The sequence below is a fragment of the Oncorhynchus mykiss genome, chromosome 12 (genome assembly GCF_057628025.1).
Source record: "Oncorhynchus mykiss isolate SJ-2025 chromosome 12, ASM5762802v1, whole genome shotgun sequence".
Classification (NCBI taxonomy): Eukaryota; Metazoa; Chordata; class Actinopteri; order Salmoniformes; family Salmonidae; genus Oncorhynchus; species Oncorhynchus mykiss.
Genome location: NC_143033.1, coordinates 3,569,509 through 3,592,500, shown reverse-complemented (window position 1 = coordinate 3,592,500; position 22,992 = coordinate 3,569,509). Strand labels below are relative to the sequence as shown.

Here is a 22,992-nt window from a genome sequence, read left to right as displayed (position 1 = left end):
TAGGCTAGAGTTAGGTTAGTTGCTGTTGTTGGATAGAGTTAGGTTAGTTGCTGTTGTTGGCTAGAGTTAGGTTAGTTGCTGTTGTTGGCTAGAGTTAGGTTAGTTGCTGTTGTTGGATAGAGTTATATTAGTTGATGTTGTTGGCTAGAGTTAGGTTAGTTGCTGTTGTTGGCTAGAGTTAGGTTAGTTGCTGTTGTTGGATAGAGTTAGGTTAGTTGCTGTTGTTGGAGAGAGTTAGGTTAGTTGCTGTTGTTGGATAGAGTTAGGTTAGTTGCTGTTGTTGGATAGAGTTAGGTTAGTTGCTGTTGTTGGCTAGAGTTAGGTTAGTTGCTGTTGTTGGATAGAGTTAGGTTAGTTGCTGTTGTTGGCTAGAGTTAGGTTAGTTGCTGTTGTTGGCTAGAGTTAGGTTAGTTGCTGTTGTTGGCTAGAGTTAGGTTAGTTGCTGTTGTTGGATAGAGTTAGGTTAGTTGCTGTTGTTGGCTAGAGTTAGGTTAGTTGCTGTTGTTGGATAGAGTTAGGTTAGTTGCTGTTGTTGGAGAGAGTTAGGTTAGTTGCTGTTGTTGGATAGAGTTAGGTTAGTTGCTGTTGTTGGATAGAGTTAGGTTAGTTGCTGTTGTTGGCTAGAGTTAGGTTAGTTGCTGTTGTTGGATAGAGTTAGGTTAGTTGCTGTTGTTGGCTAGAGTTAGGTTAGTTGCTGTTGTTGGCTAGAGTTAGGTTAGTTGCTGTTGTTGGATAGAGTTAGGTTAGTTGCTGTTGTTGGCTAGAGTTAGGTTAGTTGCTGTTGTTGGCTAGAGTTAGGTTAGTTGCTGTTGTTGGATAGAGTTAGGTTAGTTGCTGTTGTTGGCTAGAGTTAGGTTAGTTGCTGTTGTTGGCTAGAGTTAGGTTAGTTGCTGTTGTTGGCTCGAAAGGGATTGAATGAATAAACACGTTTTGGGTGTCAAGGCTCAGAACGTGCTCCAACGGCGAAAATATGTAGTTGCTTCAAGTTATGTCTTTTATATTTTTGCCTTTTCAAAAAGCCAGTGTGTCAGTTTTTACTCGATTAAACTTCACACTAATGTACATCTGACACGAGCACTGCCTTACCACCTGCCGAAAACAGAGCCCTAAGTGGACAAACCATTAGGAACACTTACTCTTTCCATGACATCGACTGATCAGGTGAATCCAGGTGAAAGCTATGATCCCTTATTGATGTCTCTTGTTAAATCCACTTCAATCAGTGTAGATGAAGGGGAGGAGACGGGTTAAAGAAGGATTTTTAAGCCCTGAGACAATGGAGACATGGATTGTGTATGTGTGCCATTCAGAGGGTGAACGGGCAAGATACAATATTTAAGTGCCTTTAAACGGGGTATGGTAGTAGGTACCAGGCGCACCGGTTTGAGTCAAGAACTACAAAGCTGCTGGGTTTTTCACTCTCATCAGTTTCCCGTGTGTTTCAAGAATGGTCCACGGCCCAAATGACATTCAACCAACTTGAAACAACTGTAGGAAACATCGTAGTCAACATGGACCAGCATCCCGGTGGAACGATTATCGACACCTTGTAGAGTTTGCGTCCCGACGAACAGAGGCTGTTCTGAGGGCTAAAGAGAGTGTAACTCAAGATTAGGAAGGTGTTCCTAATGTTTGGTATGCTCACTGTATGCCCGTTGATTTTTGAAGAATATAACTTATAAATGCCTCATGAGCCTAGGGCTATTGTATCAGGTTATATTTCTCCAGCCCCATCTCTCTATTTACCAAAACAGTGGCAGGGATTAGCTTCGTTGTTGTTTGAACTGCAGATTGCCCCTTTAAAGGACATTAATACAGCATTTATAGAGTAGACAACATCAGTCAGATGTTGTTTGAACTGCAGATTGCCCCTTTAAAGGACATTAATACTGCATTTACAGAGTAGACAGCATCAGTCAGATGTTGTTTGTTGGATTACATGTTAGAAGATTTGCTTAGCTAGTCAGATTCTGATGGTTCTGCTCCATCAGGATGTGTGTGTGTGTGTGTGTGTGTGTGTGTGTGTGTGTGTGTGTGTGTGTTGTGTGTGTGTGTGTGTGTGTGTGAGTGTGTGAGTGTGTGTGTGTACAAGTGGCTGTTTGTCTGTGGGATGAAACACCTATTATATGGACTAGAATAATGAACAATTACAATACAGTAGGTTACTACTGAAGGCTGTGTGTTTTGTGGTACAAACAGTACAGTGGGTTAATATTACTGAAGGGTATTAACCCATAGGGTAGTGTAGTACTGTTGACCAGGACCCATAGGGTAGTGTAGTACTGTTGACCAGGACCCATAGGGTAGTGTACTACTGTTGACCAGGACCCATAGGGTAGTGTACTACTGTTGACCAGGACCCATAGCTAGGACCCATAGGGTAGTGTACTACTGTTGACCAGGACCCATAGGGTAGTGTAGTACTGTTGACCAGGACCCATAGGGTAGTGTACTACTGTTGACCAGGACCCATAGGGTAGTGTAGTACTGTTGACCAGGACCCATAGGGTAGTGTACTACTGTTGACCAGGACCCATAGGGTAGTGTAGTACTGTTGACCAGGACCCATAGGGTAGTGTAGTACTGTTGACCAGGACCCATAGGGTAGTGTACTACTGTTGACCAGGACCCATAGGGTAGTGTACTACTGTTGACCAGGACCCATAGGGTAGTGTAGTACTGTTGACCAGGACCCATAGGGTAGTGTACTACTGTTGACCAGGACCCATAGGGTAGTGTACTACTGTTGACCAGGACCCATAGCTAGGACCCATAGGGTAGTGTACTACTGTTGACCAGGACCCATAGGGTAGTGTAGTACTGTTGACCAGGACCCATAGGGTAGTGCACTACTGTTGACCAGGACCCATAGGGTAGTGTAGTACTGTTGACCAGGACCCATAGGGTAGTGTACTACTGTTGACCAGGACCCATAGGGTAGTGTAGTACTGTTGACCAGGACCCATAGGGTAGTGTAGTACTGTTGACCAGGACCCATAGGGTAGTGTACCACTGTTGACCAGGACCCATAGGGTAGTGTATTACTGTTGACCAGGGCCCATAGGGTAGTGTAGTACTGTTGACCAGGACCCATAGGGTAGTGTACTACTGTTGACCAGGACCCATAGCTAGGACCCATAGGGTAGTGTAGTACTGTTGACCAGGACCCATAGGGTAGTGTATTACTGTTGACCAGGGCCCATAGGGTAGTGTAGTACTGTTGAACAGGACCCATAGGGTAGTGTACTACTGTTGACCAGGACCCATAGCTAGGACCCATAGGGTAGTGTAGTACTGTTGACCAGGACCCATAGGGTAGTGTAGTGCTGTTGACCAGGACCCATAGGGTAGTGTAGTACTGTTGACCAGGACCCATAGCTAGGACCCATAGGGTAGTGTAGTACTGTTGACCAGGACCCATAGGGTAGGGTACTACTGTTGACCAGAACCCATAGCTAGGACCCATAGGGTAGTGTAGTACTGTTGACCAGGACCCATAGGGTAGTGTACTACTGTTGACCAGGACCCATGGGGTAGTGTACTACTGTTGACCAGGACCCATAGCTAGGACCCATAGGGTAGTGTTGTACTGTTGACCAGGACCCATAGGGTAGTGTAGTACTGTTGACCAGGACCCATAGGGTAGTGTACTACTGTTGACCAGGACCCATAGCTAGGACCCATAGGGTAGTGTTCTACTGTTGACCAGGACCCATAGGGTAGTGTACTACTGTTGACCAGGACCCATAGCTAGGAGCCATAGGGTAGTGTACTACTGTTGACCAGGACCCATAGGGTAGTGAACTACTGTTGACCAGGACCCATAGCTAGGAGCCATAGGGTAGTGTACTACTGTTGACCAGGACCCATAGCTAGGACCCATAGGGTAGTGTACTAATGTTGACCAGAACCCATAGGGTAGTGAACTACTGTTGACCAGGACCCATAGCTAGGAGCCATAGGGTAGTGTACTACTGTTGACCAGGACCCATAGGGTAGTGTTCTACTGTTGACCAGGACCCATAGCTAGGACCCATAGGGTAGTGTACTACTGTTGACCAGGACCCATAGGGTAGTGTACTACTGCTGACCAGGACCCATAGGGTAGTGTACTACTGTTGACCAGGACCCATAGGGTAGTGTGCTACTGCTGACCAGGACCCATAGGGTAGTGTAGTACTGTTGACCAGGACCCATAGGGTAGTGTACTACTGTTGACAAGGACCCATAGGGTAGTTATGTACTGTTGACCAGGACCCATAGGGTAGTGTACTACTGTTGACCAGGACCCATAGGGTAGTGTAGTACTGTTGACCAGGACCCATAGGGTAGTGTACTACTGTTGACCAGGACCAATAGGGTAGTGTACTACTGTTGACCAGGACCCATGGGGTAGTGTACTACTGTTGACCAGGACCCATAGCTAGGACCCATAGGGTAGTGTACTACTGTTGACCAGGACCCATAGGGTAGTGTAGTACTGTTGACCAGGACCCATAGGGTAGTGTACTACTGTTGACCAGGACCCATAGCTAGGACCCATAGAGTAGTGTTCTACTGTTGACCAGGACCCATAGGGTAGTTTACTACTGTTGACCAGGACCCATAGCTAGGAGCCATAGGGTAGTGTACTACTGTTGACCAGGACCCATAGCTAGGACCCATAGGGTAGTGTAGTACTGTTGACCAGGACCCATAGGGTAGTGTAGTACTGTTGACCAGGACCCATAGGGTAGTGTACTACTGTTGACCAGGACCCATAGCTAGGACCCATAGGGTAGTGTACTACTGTTGACCAGGACCCATAGGGTAGTGTAGTACTGTTGACAAGGACCCATAGGGTAGTGTACTACTGTTGACCAGGACCCATAGCTAGGACCCATAGGGTAGTGTTCTACTGTTGACCAGGACCCATAGGGTAGTGTACTACTGTTGACCAGGACCCATAGCTAGGACCCATAGGATAGTGTAGTACTGTTGACCAGGACCCATAGGGTAGTGTAGTACTGTTGACCAGGACCCATAGGGTAGTGTACTACTGTTGACCAGGACCCATGGCTAGGACCCATAGGGTAGTGTTCTACTGTTGACCAGGACCCATAGGGTAGTTTACTACTGTTGACCAGGACCCATAGCTAGGAGCCATAGGGTAGTGTACTACTGTTGACCAGGACCAATAGCTAGGACCCATAGGGTAGTGTAGTACTGTTGACCAGGACCCATAGGGTAGTGTAGTACTGTTGACCAGGACCCATAGGTTAGTGTACTACTGTTGATCAGGACCCATAGCTAGGGGCCATAGGGTAGTGTACTACTGTTGACCTGGACCCATGGGGTAGTGTACTACTGTTGACCAGGACCCATAGGGTAGTTTACTACTGTTGACCAGGACCCATAGCTAGGACCCATAGGGTAGTGTACTACTGTTGACCAGGACCCATAAGGTAGTGTAGTACTGTTGACAAGGACCCATAGGGTAGTGTACTACTGTTGACCAGGACCCATAGCTAGGACCCATAGGGTAGTGTTCTACTGTTGACCAGGACCCATAGGGTAGTGTACTACTGTTGACCAGGACCCATAGCTAGGACCCATAGGGTAGTGTAGTACTGTTGACCAGGACCCATAGGGTAGTGTAGTACTGTTGACCAGGACCCATAGGGTAGTGTACTACTGTTGACCAGGACCCATAGCTAGGACCCATAGGGTAGTGTTCTACTGTTGACCAGGACCCATAGGGTAGTTTACTACTGTTGACCAGGACCCATAGCTAGGAGCCATAGGGTAGTGTACTACTGTTGACCAGGACCAATAGCTAGGACCCATAGGGTAGTGTAGTACTGTTGACCAGGACCCATAGGTTAGTGTACTACTGTTGATCAGGACCCATAGCTAGGGGCCATAGGGTAGTGTACTACTGTTGACCTGGACCCATGGGGTAGTGTACTACTGTTGACCAGGACCCATAGCTAGGACCCATAGGGTAGTGTACTACTGTTGACCAGGACCCGTAGGGTAGTGTAGTACTGTTGACCAGGACCCATAGGGTAGTGAACTACTGTTGACCAGGACCCATAGCTAGGACCCATAGGGTCGTGTTCTACTGTTGACCAGGACCCATAGCTAGGAGCCATAGGGTAGTGTACTACTGTTGACCAGGACCCACAGCTAGGACCCATAGGGTAGTGTAGTACTGTTGACCAGGACCCATAGGGTAGTGTAGTACTGTTGACCAGGACCCATAGGGTAGTGTACTACTGTTGACCAGGACCCATAGCTAGGACCCATAGGGTAGTGTACTACTGTTGACCAGGACCCATAGGGTAGTGTAGTACTGTTGACCAGGACCCATAGGGTAGTGTACTACTTTTGACCAGGACCCATAGGGTAGTGTACTACTGTTGACCAGAACCCATAGGGTAGTGAACTACTGTTGACCAGGACCCATAGGGTAGTGTACTACTGTTGACCAGGACCCATAGGGTAGTGTACTACTGTTGACCAGGACCCATATGGTAGTGTACTACTGTTGACCAGGACCCATAGCTAGGACCCATAGGGTAGTGTACTACTGTTGACCAGGACCCATAGGGTAGTTATGTACTGTTGACCAGGACCCATAGGGTAGTGGACTACTGTTGACCAGGACCCATAGGGTAGTGTACTACTGTTGACCAGGACCCATAGGTTAGTGTACTACTGTTGACCAGGACCCATGGGGTAGTGTTGTACTGTTGACCAGGACCCATAGGGTAGTGTACTACTGTTGACCAGGACCCATAGGGTAGTGTACTACTGTTGACCAGGACCCATAGGGTAGTGTACTACTGTTGACCAGGCCCCATAGGGTAGTGTACTACTGTTGACCAGGACCCATAGCTAGGACCCATAGGGTAGTGTACTACTGTTGACCAGGACCCATAGGGTAGTGCAATACTGTTGACCAGGACCCATAGGGTAGTGTACTGCTGTTGACCTGGACCCATAGGGTAGTGTACTACTGTTGACCAGGACCCATAGGGTAGTGTACTACTGTTGACCAGGACCCATAGGGTAGTGTACTACTGTTGACCAGGACCCATAGGGTAGTGTACTATAAGGGAAAGGATGCCATTTGGCATGCGGACTAAATGTTTGCAGAGTCACGCAGAGTGACAGGCTTATCAGCTAACCTAGAGAGATGTGTGGGAGAAGTACTGTTGACCAGTACACATAGCTAGGACCCAAAGGGTAGTGTACTACTTATCAGCTAACCTAGAGAGATGTGTGGGAGAAATCAACATACACAGACTTTCACAGAGTCAGAATCTAAACTGTTTTAACAAGAGAGATTGGACTGTCTGTACGGGTCGATCCTGTCACACACACCAAGTCCTGTCTCAACGCCAGACAATAACTGACACACCAAGTCCTGTCTCAACTCCAGACAATAACTGACACACACACTAAATCCTGGGGGAGAAAGAGAGAGAGGGAGAGAGAGAGAGAGAGAGAGAGAGAGAGAGAGAGAGAGAGAGAGAGAGAGAGAGAGAGAGGGAGAGGTTGAGAAGCAGATAGAGAGGGAGAGAGGGAGAGAGAGAAAGAGAGAGAGGGAGAGGGTGAGAAGCAGATAGAGAGGGAGAGCGGGAGAGAGAGAGAGAGAGAGGGGGAGAGAGAGTGAGAGAGAAAGAGACAGAGACAGAGACAGAGACAGAGAGAGAGAGATCTCCCCACATGACTACAAGCAGCTGCATCTTTAAGAGGAAACCATAAATTACCAGAAATACCACTGGGACAACCTAGAAAATATTTCTATCTATAGTGTGTTTGTGGAGACTATTTAGTTGCTTATAATTCAGGAGAGAACATATAGCTGACTCATAACTACATCCCAATTGGCACCCTATGGGCTCTGGTCTAAAGTAGTGCACTATATAGGGAATAGGGTTCCATAGGGCTCTGGTCTAAAGTAGTGCACTATATAGGGAATAGGGTTCCATAGGGTTCTGGTCTAAAGTAGTGCACTATATAGGGAATAGGGTTCCTTCCATAGGGCTCTGGTCTAAAGTAGTGCACTATATAGGGAATAGGGTTCCATAGGGCTCTGGTCTAAAGTAGTGCACTATATAGGGAATAGGGTTCTATAGGGCTCTGGTCTAAAGTAGTGCACTATATAGGGAATAGGGTTCTATATGGTTCTGGTCTAAAGTAGTGCACTATATAGGGAATAGGGTTCCATAGGGCTCTGGTCTAAAGTAGTGCACTATATAGGGAATAGGGTTCTATATGGTTCTGGTCTAAAGTAGTGCACTATATATAGGGAATAGGGTTCCATCCGGCTCTGGTCTAAAGTAATGCACTATATAGGGAATAGGGTTCCATAGGGCTCTGGTCTAAAGTAGTGGACTATGTAGGGAATAGGGTTCCATAGGGCTCTGGTCTAAAGTAAGTGGACTAAGTAGGGAATAGGGTTCCATAGGGCTCTGGTCTAAAGTAGTGCACTATATAGGGAATAGGGTGCCACAGTATATGTTAATACAATGGAAGATAGGAAACAAATAGCATCCTGAGGGAGGGAGTCAGGCCTTGTGTTCCTTTAGTACCTGGGGGAGGGAGTCAGGCCTTGTGTTCCTGTAGTACCTGGGGAGGTAGTCAGGCCTTATGTTAATTTAGTACCTGGGGAGGTAGTCAGGCCTTGTGTTCCTTTAGTACCTGGGGGAGGTAGTCAGGCCTTGTGTTCCTTTAGTACCTGGGGAGGTAGTCAGGCCTTGTGTTCCTTTAGTACCTGGGGGAGGTAGTCAGGCCTTGTGTTCCTTTAGTACCTGGGGGAGGTAGTCAGGCCTTATGTTCATTTAGTACCTGGGGTAGGTAGTCAGGCCTTTTGTTCCTGTAGTACCTGGGGGAGGGAGTCAGGCCTTGTGTTCTTTTAGTACCTGGGGGAGGTAGTCAGGCCTTGTGTTCCTTTAGTACCTGGGGGAGTTAGTCAGGCCTTGTGTTCCTTTAGTACCTGGGGGAGGTAGTCAGGCCTTGTGTTCCTTTAGTACCTGGGGGAGGTAGCCAGGCCTTGTGTTCCTTTAGTACCTGGGGGAGGTAGTCAGGCCTTGTGTTCCTTTAGTACCTGGGGGAGGTAGTCAGGCCTTGTGTTCCTTTAGTTCCTGGGGGAGGTAGTCAGGCCTTGTGTTCCTTTAGTACCTGGGGGAGGTAGTCAGGCCTTGTGTTCCTGTAGTACCTGGGGGAGGGAGTCAGGCCTTGTGTTCTTTTAGTACCTGGGGGAGTCAGTCAGGCCTTGTGTTCCTTTAGTACCTGGGGGAGTTAGTCAGGCCTTGTGTTCCTTTAGTACCTGGGGGAGGTAGTCAGGCCTTGTGTTCCTTTAGTACCTGGGGGAGTTAGTCAGGCCTTGTGTTCCTTTAGTACCTGGGGGAGTTAGTCAGGCCTTGTGTTCCTTTAGTACCTGGGGGAGGTAGTCAGGCCTTGTGTTCCTTTAGTACCTGGGGGAGTTAGTCAGGCCTTGTGTTCCTTTAGTACCTGGGGGAGTTAGTCAGGCCTTGTGTTCCTTTAGTACCTAGGGGAGGTAGTCAGGCCTTGTGTTCCTTTAGTGCCTGGGGGAGGTAGTCAGGCCTTGTGTTCCTTTAGTACCTAGGGGAGGTAGTCAGGCCTTGTGTTCCTTTAGTACCTAGGGGAGGTAGTCAGGCCTTGTGTTCCTTTAGTACCTGGGGGAGTTAGTCAGGCCTTGTGTTCCTTTAGTACCTGGGGGAGTTAGTCAGGCCTTGTGTTCCTTTAGTACCTGGGGGAGGTAGTCAGGCCTTGTGTTCCTTTAGTACCTGGGGGAGTTAGTCAGGCCTTGTGTTCCTTTAGTACCTGGGGGAGTTAGTCAGGCCTTGTGTTCCTTTAGTACCTAGGGGAGGTAGTCAGGCCTTGTGTTCCTTTAGTGCCTGGGGGAGGTAGTCAGGCCTTGTGTTCCTTTAGTACCTGGGGGAGTTAGTCAGGCCTTGTGTTCCTTTAGTACCTAGGGGAGGTAGTCAGGCCTTGTGTTCCTTTAGTGCCTGGGGGAGGTAGTCATGCCTTGTGTTAATTTAGTACCTGGGGAGGTAGTCAGGCTTTGTGTTCCTTTAGTACCTGGGGGAGGTAGTCAGGCCTTGTGTTCCTTTAGTACCTGGGGGAGGTAGTCAGGCCTTGTGTTCCTTTAGTACCTGGGGGAGGTAGTCAGGCCTTGTGTTCCTTTAGTACCTGGGGGAGGTTGTCAGGCCTTGTGTTCCTTTACATATACATATACATATATTAATACATCCAGTTACTCCATAAGTACTGTTTGCCAAAAAGGTACCTTATTTTTATTTTTACAGAACTTAGACTTTCTGTAAGCAGTAGAGTACTTACTAAAGTTGAATTTTAATGTCCTTAGAGAGAGGTAGAATACATGAGAATAATACCTAGAGCGAGAAAGACTGAGGGAGAGGGAAAGAGAGAACTAGAGAGAGAGAGAGAGGGAGAACGCTAAAAAGAGAGAGAGAGCAAGAGAGAGAGAGAGAATGAGAGAGAGTGAGAGAGAGAGAGAGAGAGAGAGAGAGAGAGAGAGAGAGAGAGAGAGAGAGAGAGAGAGAGAGAGAGCTGGTCCTGGGGCTCTGTTCACAAACACAAACACACCCTACAGAGCCCCAGGACAACAGCACAATCAGACCCAACCAAATCATGAGAAAACAAAAAGATAATTACTTAACACATTGGAAAGAATTAACAAAAAAACAGAGCAAACTAGAATGCTATTTGGCCCTACACAGAGAGTACACAGCGGCAGAATACCTGACCACTGTGACTGACCGAAAATTAAGGAAAGCTTTGACTATGTACAGACTCAGTGAGCATAGCCTTGCTATTGAGAAAGGCCACCGTAGGCAGACATGGCTCTCAAGAGAAGACAGGCTATGTGCTCACTGCCCACAAAATGAGGAGGAAACTGAGCTGCACTTCCTAACCTCCTGCCCAATGAATGACCATATTAGAGAGACATATTTCCCTCAGATTACACAGATCCACAAAGAATTAGAAAACAAATCCAATTTTGAAAAACTCCCATATCTACTGGGTGAAATTCCACAGTGTGCCATCACAGCAGCAAGATTTGTGACCTGTTGCCACGAGAAAAGGGCAACCAGTGAAGAACAAACACCATTGTAAATACAACCCATATTTATGCTTATTTATTTTATCTTGTGTCCTTTAACCATTTGTACATTGTTAAAACATTGTATATATATATAATATGACATTTGTAATGTCTTTACTGTTTTGAAACCTCTGTATGTGTAATGTTTACTGTTAATTTTTATTGTTTATTTCACTTTATATATTCACTTTGTATGTTGTCTACCTCACTTGCTTTGGCAATGATAACACATGTTTCCCATGCCAATAAAGCCCTTGAATTGAATTGAATTGAATTGAATTGAGGGAAAGAGAGAGAGGTAGAATACATGAGAATAATACCTAGAACGAGAAAGACTGAGACTGAGGGAGAGGGAAAGAGAGATCTAGAGAGAGAGAGAGAGAGAGAGAGAACGCTAAAAAGAGAGAGAGAGAGAGAGAGAGAGAGGGAAAGAGAGAGAGAGAGATCTAGAGAGAGAGAGAGAGAGAGAACGCTAAAAAGAGAGCGAGAGAGAGAGAGAGTGAGAGAGAGAGAGAGAGGGAAAGAGAGAGAGAGAGTGAGAGGGAAAGAGAGAGAGGTAGAATACATTAGAATAATACCTAGAGCGAGAAAGACTGAGACTGAGGGAGAGGGAAAGAGAGAGAGAGAGAGAGAGAGAGAGAGAGAGAGAGAGAGAGAGAGAGAGAGAGAGAGAGAGGGAGAGAGAGAGAGAGAGAGAGAGAGAGAGAGAGAGAGAGAGAGAGAGAGAGAGAGCGAGAGAGATTGAAAGAATACGCCAAAGCCTGTCTCTTCACATAGAGTGTATCCCGAATAGCATGCTGTTAGAAGAATAACATTGTTGTGCTGACAGAGTGCTACTGAGCCTGGAGCCTGACCAGACCGTTGCACATAGAGTGTAACCCAAATAGCATCCTATTCCATTCCATACTCTGATATGCTTAGTGAATCAACTCTCACCCATTTCCTTCATTCTATAACTAGAGGACTCCTGTTATGTCGTGGAGTGATAAGGATAATGTTTGGCTTCATCTTCATCATAGGACATCTACTTTAAGGACTGTCTTTCCGGTAGCCTACTTGGTGTGTGAACTGTGTTGTTCTTCAGGAACCTTGTTCCGGAGTCAACTTTGCCGTGTGGTGAAATGAAGACATTTCTGCCGAGTTATTCTGCCGAGTAATTCTGCCAAGTTATTCTGCCAAGTTATTCTGCCGAGTAATTCTGCCAAGTTATTCTGCCAAGTTATTCTGCCGAGTTATTCTGCCAAGTTATTCTGCCAAGTTACTTTTAAGTTTTTAAGCTACTTTTAAGAATATATTTTGATTTGTTTAACAGTTTTTTGTGGGTTACTACATTATTCCATGTGTGTTACTTCATAGTTTTGATGTCTTCACTATTATTCTGCAAATTAGAACATAGTAAAAATAAAGAAAACCCCTTGACTGGTATTGTAGTTAATATCAGATGGTCTCATTTTGCTCTGTTGTATCTTTGGCAACTATGTGTGTGTTTTCTGTACCTGTTCTCTCCTCTCCCTGTAGGCTTTACAGAAGCTCTCCACCCCTTTGGCTGCAACTCTTCTAATGTAATGGACCCTGTGTGCACAACCCCATGTTGAATTCTGTGTCTCTGGCAGCGTTTGGAACTGCCGATCTGTTGTCAAGAACACTGAGTTCATCTCAGCCTAGGCTGCCCTTCAGTCCCTTGACTGTTGGATCAACCCAGAGAACACTGAGCTCATCTCAGCCTAGGCTGCCCGTCAGTCCCTTGACTGTTGGATCAACCCAGAGAACACTGAGTTCATCTCAGCCTAGGCTGCCCTTCAGTCCCTTGACTGTTGGATCAACCCAGAGAACACTGAGCTCATCTCAGCCTAGGCTGCCCTTCAGTCCCTTGACATTTTGGCCCTGACAGAGGCATGGATCACCTCAGAGAAGACTGAGCTCATCTCAGCCTAGGCTGCCCTTCAGTCCCTTCACTGTTTGGCCCTGACAGAGGCATGGATCACCCCAGAGAAGACTGAGCTCATCTCAGCCTAGGCTGCCCTTCAGTCCCTTCACTGTTTGGCCCTGACAGAGGCATGGATCACCCCAGAGAAGACTGAGCTCATCTCAGCCTAGGCTGCCCTTCAGTCCCTTGACATTTTGGCCCTGACAGAGGCATGGATCACCCCAGAGAAGACTGAGCTCATCTCAGCCTAGGCTGCCCTTCAGTCCCTTCACTGTTTGGCCCTGACAGAGGCATGGATCACCCCAGAGAAGACTGAGCTCATCTCAGCCTAGGCTGCCCTTCAGTCCCTTCACTGTTTGGCCCTGATAGAGGCATGGATCACCCCAGAGAAGACTGAGCTCATCTCAGCCTAGGCTGCCCTTCAGTCCCTTCACTGTTTGGCCCTGACAGAGGCATGGATCACCCCAGAGAAGACTGAGCTCATCTCAGCCTAGGCTGCCCTTCAGTCCCTTGACATTTTGGCCCTGACAGAGGCATGGATCACCCCAGAGAAGACTGAGCTCATCTCAGCCTAGGCTGCCCTTCAGTCCCTTGACTGTTTGGCCCTGACAGAGGCATGGATCACCCCAGAGAAGACTGAGCTCATCTCAGCCTAGGCTGCCCTTCAGTCCCTTGACTGTTTGGCCCTGACAGAGGCATGGATCACCCCAGAGAAGACTGAGCTCATCTCAGCCTAGGCTGCCCTTCAGTCCCTTCACTGTTTGGCCCTGACAGAGGCATGGATCACCCCAGAGAAGACTGAGCTCATCTCAGCCTAGGCTGCCCTTCAGTCCCTTGACTGTTTGGCCCTGACAGAGGCATGGATCACCCCAGAGAAGACTGAGCTCATCTCAGCCTAGGCTGCCCTTCAGTCCCTTCACTGTTTGGCCCTGACAGAGGCATGGATCACCCCAGAGAAGACTGAGCTCATCTCAGCCTAGGCTGCCCTTCAGTCCCTTCACTGTTTGGCCCTGACAGAGGCATGGATCACCCCAGAGAAGACTGAGCTCATCTCAGCCTAGGCTGCCCTTCAGTCCCTTGACTGTTTGGCCCTGACAGAGGCATGGATCACCCCAGAGAAGACTGAGCTCATCTCAGCCTAGGCTGCCCTTCAGTCCCTTCACTGTTTGGCCCTGACAGAGGCATGGATCACCCCAGAGAAGACTGAGCTCATCTCAGCCTAGGCTGCCCTTCAGTCCCTTCACTGTTTGGCCCTGACAGAGGCATGGATCACCCCAGAGAAGACTGAGCTCATCTCAGCCTAGGCTGCCCTTCAGTCCCTTCACTGTTTGGCCCTGACAGAGGCATGGATCACCCCAGAGAACACTGAGACTCCAGCTGCTCTCTCTTCATCTGATTACAGTGAGTTCCGAAAGTATTGGTGACAATGACACACGTTTTGATGTTTTGGCTCTGTAATCCAGGACTTTGGATTGAAATGGTACAATTATATTCTTATTTACAATAAAAAAATGACTTTGAAATGACACAATACATCATTTACCATTAATTTATATTGAGCTCGAAATAACCAAAAACAAACATCAAATGAATCCCAACAAGTTTGTAGATTCACACGCCTGATGAGGTCATTGTGTGCTATGAATATGGAACCAAATACTAAACTTTACACTACTTTAATACAGTGAATTTGTCCCAAGTCTTCTGGTCCCCTAAAATATAGAGACTATGAACATAAAGTGCTGTAATTTCTAAACAGTTTACCCGATATGAATAAAAATACCCTCAAATTAAAGCTGACAGTCTGTAATTTAACGTCATAGTCATTGTATCATTTCAAATACAAAATGTGTCCCAATACTTTTGGAGCTCACTGTATGTGTTCCCTCATAGTCAGAAACTTTGTTCCATTGGTTGTTCTCACAGACATGAAGGGCATTTCTGCTTGAATTAAAATGCCTGGCGGTTATAGGGGCTCAGTTGTCCAAAATAAGGTAGACAACAGTTTGGAGCAGTTCAAGCCTCAACACCAGGCTGCCAGCTACAGTCGTCACAGTGGTGGCATGGGGCTACTCATTTCTCCAAACTAGATATTTTCTCTTTCCTCCCTCTCTCACCTGTCCATCTCCTCATTTGAATTCCATTCTTTCACTGTCACTTGTCCACTCAAGCTTAACATTGTTGTCATCTATTTCCCAGAGAGAGAGAAAGAGAGAGAGAGAGAAAGAGAGAGAGAGACAGAGAGAGAGAGAGAGAGAGAGAGAGGGGAGAGAGCAGAGAGTGAGAGAGAAAGAGAGAGGGGGAGAGCAGAGAGAGAGAAAGAGAGAGGGGGAGAGCAGAGAGAGAGTGAGAGAGAAAGAGCAAGAGAGAGAGAGAGAGAGAGGGAGAGAGAGAGAAAGAGAGAGAGAGACAGAGAGAAAGAGACAGAGAGAAAGAGAGAGACAGAGAGAGAGAGAGAGAGAGAGAGAGAGAGAGAGAGAGAGAGAGAGAGAGAGACAGAGAGACAGAGAGAGAGAGAGAGAGAGAGAGAGAGAGAGAGAGAGAGAGACAGAGAGAGAGAGAGAGAGAGAGAGACCCAAGACAAAGACAGTCTGCTCAACGTGACTGACCAACCCTATGAATAATATACATGACAAACCATCCATAAACAACGAGGTAGACAGGAAGAGAGAGAGAGAGAGAGAATGATGACACAATGAGTAGCGTCTCTCCTCCCTGCATGGAGCCATGACCAGCTGAGTTAGTGCCTTGCCCATCCAGAGCTGCAGTTGCCACAGCAACCCTGGGATGATGTCCGACGGAGGAGGAGGGCAAAGCAGGATGGAGGATGAAGACGGATGGAGAGAGGGCGGGATGGAGGAAAGGAAGAGGAAGATGGAGGGAGGGATGGAGGGAGGGAAGAGGAGATTGGAGGGAGGGTGTGAGGCAGGGAGGAGGAAGAGGAGGGAGGATGTGAGGCAGGGAGGAGGAGGGATGAGGAAGAGGAGGGAGGGTGTGAGGCAGGGAGGAGGAAGAGGAGGGGGGATATAGAAGGTAATGCTACTCACTCTGATGATGCTGGGGCTTTCCTCTGCAGAGGTGTGCCTATCATGGCTCTCTGTCTCTCCGCTGTTCTCTTCTTGCTTCTCTCCTCCTCCGGCTTTCTCTCTCTCTCTCTCTCCCTGTCTCTCTCTCTCTCTCTCTCCGCTCTTCTCTTCCTGCTTCTCTCCTCCTCCGGCTCGGTCTCTCTCTCCCCTAACTCTTTTCTTCCTGCTTCTCTCCTCCTCTGTCTCTCTCTCTCTCGCTCGCTCTCTCTCTCTCTCTCTCTCTCTCTCTCTCTCTCTCTCTCTCTCTCTCTCTCTCTCTCCTCTAACTCTTCTCTTCCTGCTTCTCTCCTCCTCTGTGTCTCTCTCTCTCTCTCTCTCTCTCTCTCTCCTCTAACTCTTCTCTTCCTGCTTCTCCGGTTCTCTCTCTCTCACCTCCCGCTCTTTCGCTCCTCCTCCTTTTCTCCCACTCCTCTATTTTGATAGGGTTTCTTCACCTCTGAAAGGACTGCTCCTCCTCCTTTGCTCCTCCTGGCAAGTCACTCTTCCAGCAGAACAGCAGTGCGTGTCAGCGACATAACATCACGTCTTCACAGAAACACACCAAGAAACAGAACAACCCCGACACACAGCGACTGCAGCATCACATCCACATCTCAGTCTCATCACATCGGTCTGCAGCATCTCCCTCCACACCACTGTGACAGCTAGCACAGCCTGCAGCCTGCAGGAGGGAGAGAGAGAGGAGGAGAGAGGGAGGGAGGGAGGGGAGGTGGGAGAGAAGGAGAGAGAGAGAGCAAGGAAGGAGGGAGGGAGTAAAGAGAGGGAGAAAGGGAGGGGAGGAGAGAGGGAGGAGTGGGAGGAGAGAGAGAGAGGGAGGAGTGGGAGGAGAGAGACAGAGGGAAGGGAGGTGGGAGAGAAAGAGAGAGAGAGAAGGCAGGAAGGGAGGGAGGGAGGGAGGCGGGAAGAGCAATCAGTTAATCCAATCCATTCCCCATGAGGAGTGGGTCGGGGATATTAGTCTTGTATTATAGTCAAACCTGTATGTATCGTATTGCCTCATTCATTAAATAAAAGACAGTCTCCAGTACTTCTGAATACTTTTTAACCAGTAGTTCTGCAAAGGAGCCAAAAGTAGTCCCTGAAAATAGCATACTCTCTCTCTCTCCCTCGCTCTCCCTCTATATCTCTTTCTCTCCCCCCCCCCTTTCTCTCTCTATTCAATTCAATTCAAGGGGCTTTAAGGCCTTTTTTTTGCCTTTACCTCCCTTATCTCACCTCATTTGCTCACATCGTATATAGACTTGTTTATACTGCATTATTGACTGTATGTTTGTTTTACTCCATGTGTAACTCTGTGTCGTTGTTTGTGTCGAACTGCTTTGCTTTATCTTGGCCAGGTCGCAGTTGTAAATGAGAACTTGTTCTCAACTTGCCTACCTGGTTAAATAAAGGTGAAATAAATGTTTTTTTAAAATTGGCATGGGAAACGTGTTAACATTGCCAAAGCAAGTGAGGTAGATGATATACAAAGTGAAGTAAACAATAGAAATGAACAGTAAACATTACACATACAGAAGTTTCAAAATAATAAAGAAATTACAAATGTCATATTATATACAGTGTGGTAACAATGTACAAATGGCTAAGGAAAATAAATAAGCATAAATATGGGTTGTATTTACAATGGTGTTTGTTCTTCACTGGTTGCCCTTTTCTTGTGGCAACAGGTCACACATCTTGCTGCTGTGATGGCACACTGTGGAATTTCACCCAGTAGATATGGGAGTTTCCCTATATAGTGCACTACTTTAGACCAGAGCCCTATGGAACCCTATTCCCTATATAGTGCACTACTTTAGACCAGAGCCCTATGGAACCCTATTCCCTATATAGTGCACTACTTTAGACCAGAGCCCTATGAAACCCTATTCCCTATATAGTGCACTACTTTAGACCAGAGCCCTATGGAACCCTATTCCCTATATAGTGCACTACTTTAGACCAGAGCCCTATGGAACCCTAAAAAGTAGTGCTCTCTCTCTCTCTCTCTCTCATTCTCAGCTGTGTCCACTGAGTGGTCGGGCCCGCCCTGCAACCTCATTGGATAATGCTGGCGCCAGCCTCCTGTTTGCCGTCACTCAAATGTTCATTAGCTAGAACAACACATTTCTAGGGGCCCATGTGGGGGGAAATCAGGGGAAATTATGTGGCAAAGCTTCAAGAGAAAAGTCATTTTCAAACTAGGGATTTTGGTGGCTAATTGAGGTCAGACAGATCATGTTCACTACACATTGACACGTCTTAGTCGCCTAAGTAGCGAAGCATGTCTTTAATTCAAAGGCCACACAAACAAATAGAACCATGTTAATGTTTGACCTGTCAGAATAGGTCGGTCTGGGCAAACAGACTTTTTTTAATGTCCAGTCTCTAAGTCCGGTGAGTCAATGTCTGTTCAGTCAATGTCTGGTCAGTCAATGTCTGTTCAGTCAATGTCTTGTCAGTCAATGTCTGGTCAGTCAATGTCTGGTGAGTCAATGTCTGGTGAGTCTCTGTGTTGTGTTGTTTGCAGCCACTTCTATATATATATAGATGTGAAGTCCCCTTTAAAGGATCCTGATAACAGTAGACATTCCATTGCCAGGCCCAGAGGTTCCAGGGGACAGAGCTGAGGTCACCTCTCAAGTGTTAATAATTTCAGCATACCTTACTGTCACACTATTCCCTAGACTACATAGTCCACTACTTTTGACCAGGGCCCTATATAGTGCACTATGTAGGGAATAGGGTTCTATAGGGTTCTTGTCTAAAGTAGTGCACTATATAGGGAATAAGGGGCCATGTGGAACATGCTACAACTGTTCTCTTATTTCCTCATATGATAGAAGGTCTCTCTTATCTTAACAGATAGCAATGTAACACTTAGTGAGATGAGAGACATGAACGTATACACTTAGATATACTATCTATACATCCTGTTTACAGAATATAGTATCGTGAAAATTGTAAGTATGAGAGTACAAAACTATTGAAACGACTGAAAGTATAGACCAACTAAATTGTATTTGGTCTGTCGATCATGTGAGCTGTAATATATTTAAAACTTAAACCTCCCAAGTGGCTCAGCGGTCTAAGACACTGCATCACAGTGCTAGAGGCATCACTACAGACCTGGGTTCGATCCCAGGCTGGGTCACAACAAGCTGTGATTGGGAGTCCCATAGGGCGGTGCACAATTGGCCCAACGTCATCCGGGTTAGGGGAGGGTTTGACCCGGGCTGCTTTATTTGGCTCATTGTGCGCTAGCGACTCCTTGTGGTGGGCCGGGAGCCTGCAGGCTGACCCCGGTAGTCAGTTGAACGGTGATTTCCTCCGACACATTGGTGACATGGTACATTGGTGGCGGGTGTTAAGAAGGTTTTGCGGGTCATGTTTCTGAGGACCCATGACTCGATTTTCGCCTCGTTGGAGCGATGAGTCCAAATAGAAAAAGTAATTTTTTTAATAAATGTTTTAATAATAATAATAATAAAATAATAATATTAATAAAATATTATGAATAATATATATAAATAATAACTTGTGCCTCCGCCATTTCCCAGCTGTCTAATATGTGACATGAGTGGAAAGGGAGGCTGGATGGTCATAGAGGAATGGGATGTTCACTATGGATGGTCATAGTGGAATGGGATGTTCACTATGGATGGTCATAGTGGAATGGGAGGCTGGATGGTCAAAGTGGAATGGGATGTTCACTATGGATGATCATAGTGGAAAGGGAGGCTGGATGGTCATAGAGGAATGGGATGTTCACTATGGATGGTCATAGTGGAATGGGATGTTCACTATGGATGGTCATAGTGGAATGGGATGTTCACTATGGATGATCATAGTGGAATGGGAGGCTGGATGGTCAAAGTGGAATGGGATGTTCACTATGGATGGTCATAGTGGAATGGGATGTTCACTATGGATGATCATAGTGGAATGGGAGGCTGGATGGTCAAAGTGGAATGGGATGTTCACTATGGATGGTCATAGTGGAATGGGAGGCTGGATGGTCATAGTGGAATGGGAGGCTGGATGGTCATAGTGGAATGGGAGGCTGGATGTTCATAGTGGAATGGGATGTTCACTATGGATGGTCATAGTGGAATGGGATGTTCACTATGGATGATCAAAGTGGAATGGGAGGCTGGATGGTCAAAGTGGAATGGGATGTTCACTATGGATGGTCATAGTGGAATGGGAGGCTGGATGGTCATAGTGGAATGGGAGGCTGGATGGTCATAGTGGAATGGGAGGAATGGGAGGCTGGATCGTCATAGTGGAATGGGATGTTCACTATGGATGGTCATAGTGTAATGGGAGGCTGGATGGTCATAGTGGAATGGGAGGCTGGATGGTCATAGTGGAATGGGAGGAATGGGAGGCTGGATCGTCATAGTGGAATGGGATGTTCACTATGGATGGTCATAGTGGAATGGGAGGCTGGATGGTCATAGTGGAATGGGAGGCTGGATGGTCATAGTGGAATGGGAGGAATGGGAGGCTGGATGGTCATAGTGGAATGGGATCTTCACTATGGATGGTCATAGTGGAATGGGAGGCTGGATGGTCATAGTGGAATGGGAGGCTGGATGGTCATAGTGGAATGGGAGGAATGGGAGGCTGGATGGTCATAGTGGAATGGGAGGCTGGATGGTCATAGTGGAATGGGAGGCTTGATGGTCATAGTGGAATGGGAGGAATGAGAGGCTGGATGGTCATAGTGGAATGGGAGGAATGGGAGGCTGGATGGTCATAGTGGAATGGGAGGAATGAGAGGCTGGATGGTCATGAGTGGAATGGGAGGCTGGATGGTCATAGTGGAATGGGAGGCTGGATGGTCATAGTGGAATGGGAGGCTGGATGGTCATAGTGGAATGGGAGGCTGGATGGTCATAGTGGAATGGGAGGCTGGATGGTCATGAGTGGAATGGGAGGCTGGATGGTCATGAGTGGAATGGGAGGCTGGATGGTCATAGTGGAATGGGAGGCTGGATGGTCATAGTGGAATGGGAGGCTGGATGGTCATAGTGGAATGGGAGGAATGAGAGGCTGGATGGTCATAGTGGAATGGGAGGCTGGATGGTCATAGTGGAATGGGAGGCTGGATGGTCATAGTGGAATGGGAGGAATGGGAGGCTGGATGGTCATAGTGGAATGGGAGGCTGGATGGTCATAGTGGAATGGGAGGCTGGATGATCATAGTGGAATGGGAGGCTGGATGATCATAGTGGAATGGGAGGAATGAGAGACACGATGGTCATAGTGGAATGGGAGGCTGGATGGTCATAGTGGAATGGGAGGCTGGATGGTCATAGTGGAATGGGAGGAATGGGAGGCTGGATGGTCATAGTGGAATGGGAGGCTGGATAGTCATAGTGGAATGGGAGGCTGGATGATCATAGTGGAATGGGAGGCTGGATGATCATAGTGGAATGGGAGGAATGAGAGGCTGGATGGTCATAGTGGAATGGGAGGAATGGGAGGCTGGATGATCATAGTGGAATGGGAGGAATGGGAGGCTGGATGATCATAGTGGAATGGGAGGCTGGATGGTCATAGTGGAATGGGAGGCTGGATGGTCATAGTGGAATGGGAGGCTGGATGGTCATAGTGGAATGGGAGGCTGGATGGTCATAGTGGAATGGGAGGCTGGATGGTCATAGTGGAATGGGAGGCTGGATGGTCATAGTGGAATGGGAGGCTGGATGGTCATAGTGGAATGGGAGGCTGGATGGTCATAGTGGAATGGGAGGCTGGATGGTCATAGTGGAATGGGAGGCTGGATGGTCATAGTGGAATGGGAGGCTGGATGGTCATAGTGGAATGGGAGGCTGGATGGTCATAGTGGAATGGGAGGCTGGATGGTCATAGTGGAATGGGAGGCTGGATGGTCATAGTGGAATGGGAGGCTGGATGGTCATAGTGGAATGGGAGGCTGGATGGTCATAGTGGAATGGGAGGCTGGATGGTCATAGTGGAATGGGAGGCTGGATGGTCATAGTGGAATGGGAGGCTGGATGGTCATAGTGGAATGGGAGGCTGGATGGTCATAGTGGAATGGGAGGCTGGATGGTCATAGTGGAATGGGAGGCTGGATGGTCATAGTGGAATGGGAGGCTGGATGGTCATAGTGGAATGGGAGGCTGGATGGTCATAGTGGAATGGGAGGCTGGATGGTCATAGTGGAATGGGAGGCTGGATGGTCATAGTGGAATGGGAGGCTGGATGGTCATAGTGGAATGGGAGGCTGGATGATCATAGTGGAATGGGAGGCTGGATGATCATAGTGGAATGGGAGGCTGGATGGTCATAGTGGAATGGGAGGCTGGATGATCATAGTGGAATGGGAGGCTGGATGGTCATAGTGGAATGGGAGGCTGGATGGTCATAGTGGAATGGGAGGCTGGATGGTCATAGTGGAATGGGAGGCTGGATGGTCATAGTGGAATGGGAGGCTGGATGGTCATAGTGGAATGGGAGGCTGGATGGTCATAGTGGAATGGGAGGCTGGATGGTCATAGTGGAATGGGAGACTGGATGGTCATAGTGGAATGGGAGGCTGGATGGTCATAGTGGAATGGGAGGCTGGATGGTCATAGTGGAATGGGAGGCTGGATGGTCATAGTGGAATGGGAGGCTGGATGGTCATAGTGGAATGGGAGGAATGAGAGGCTGGATGGTCATAGTGGAATGGGAGGAATGAGAGGCTGGATGGTCATAGTGGAATGGGAGGCTGGATGGTCATAGTGGAATGGGAGGCTGGATGGTCATAGTGGAATGGGAGGCTGGATGGTCATAGTGGAATGGGAGGCTGGATGGTCATAGTGGAATGGGAGGCTGGATGGTCA

General features: G+C 47.6%; 1 protein-coding gene across 1 annotated transcript in view; it reads right to left on the bottom strand.

Annotated features, from left to right (window-relative positions):
- The window catches only part of LOC110536864 (A-kinase anchor protein 2), a 231,595-nt gene extending 214,823 nt beyond the window's left edge, over positions 1–16,772 (bottom strand). The window contains exon 1 of the mRNA XM_090191545.1: positions 16,118–16,772. Within this exon, the coding sequence (XP_090047671.1) occupies positions 16,118–16,161 (44 nt within the window). The 5' untranslated portion in view covers positions 16,162–16,772. The remainder of the gene's footprint in view (positions 1–16,117) is intronic.
- Between the last annotated feature and the right edge of the window lie 6,220 nt (positions 16,773–22,992).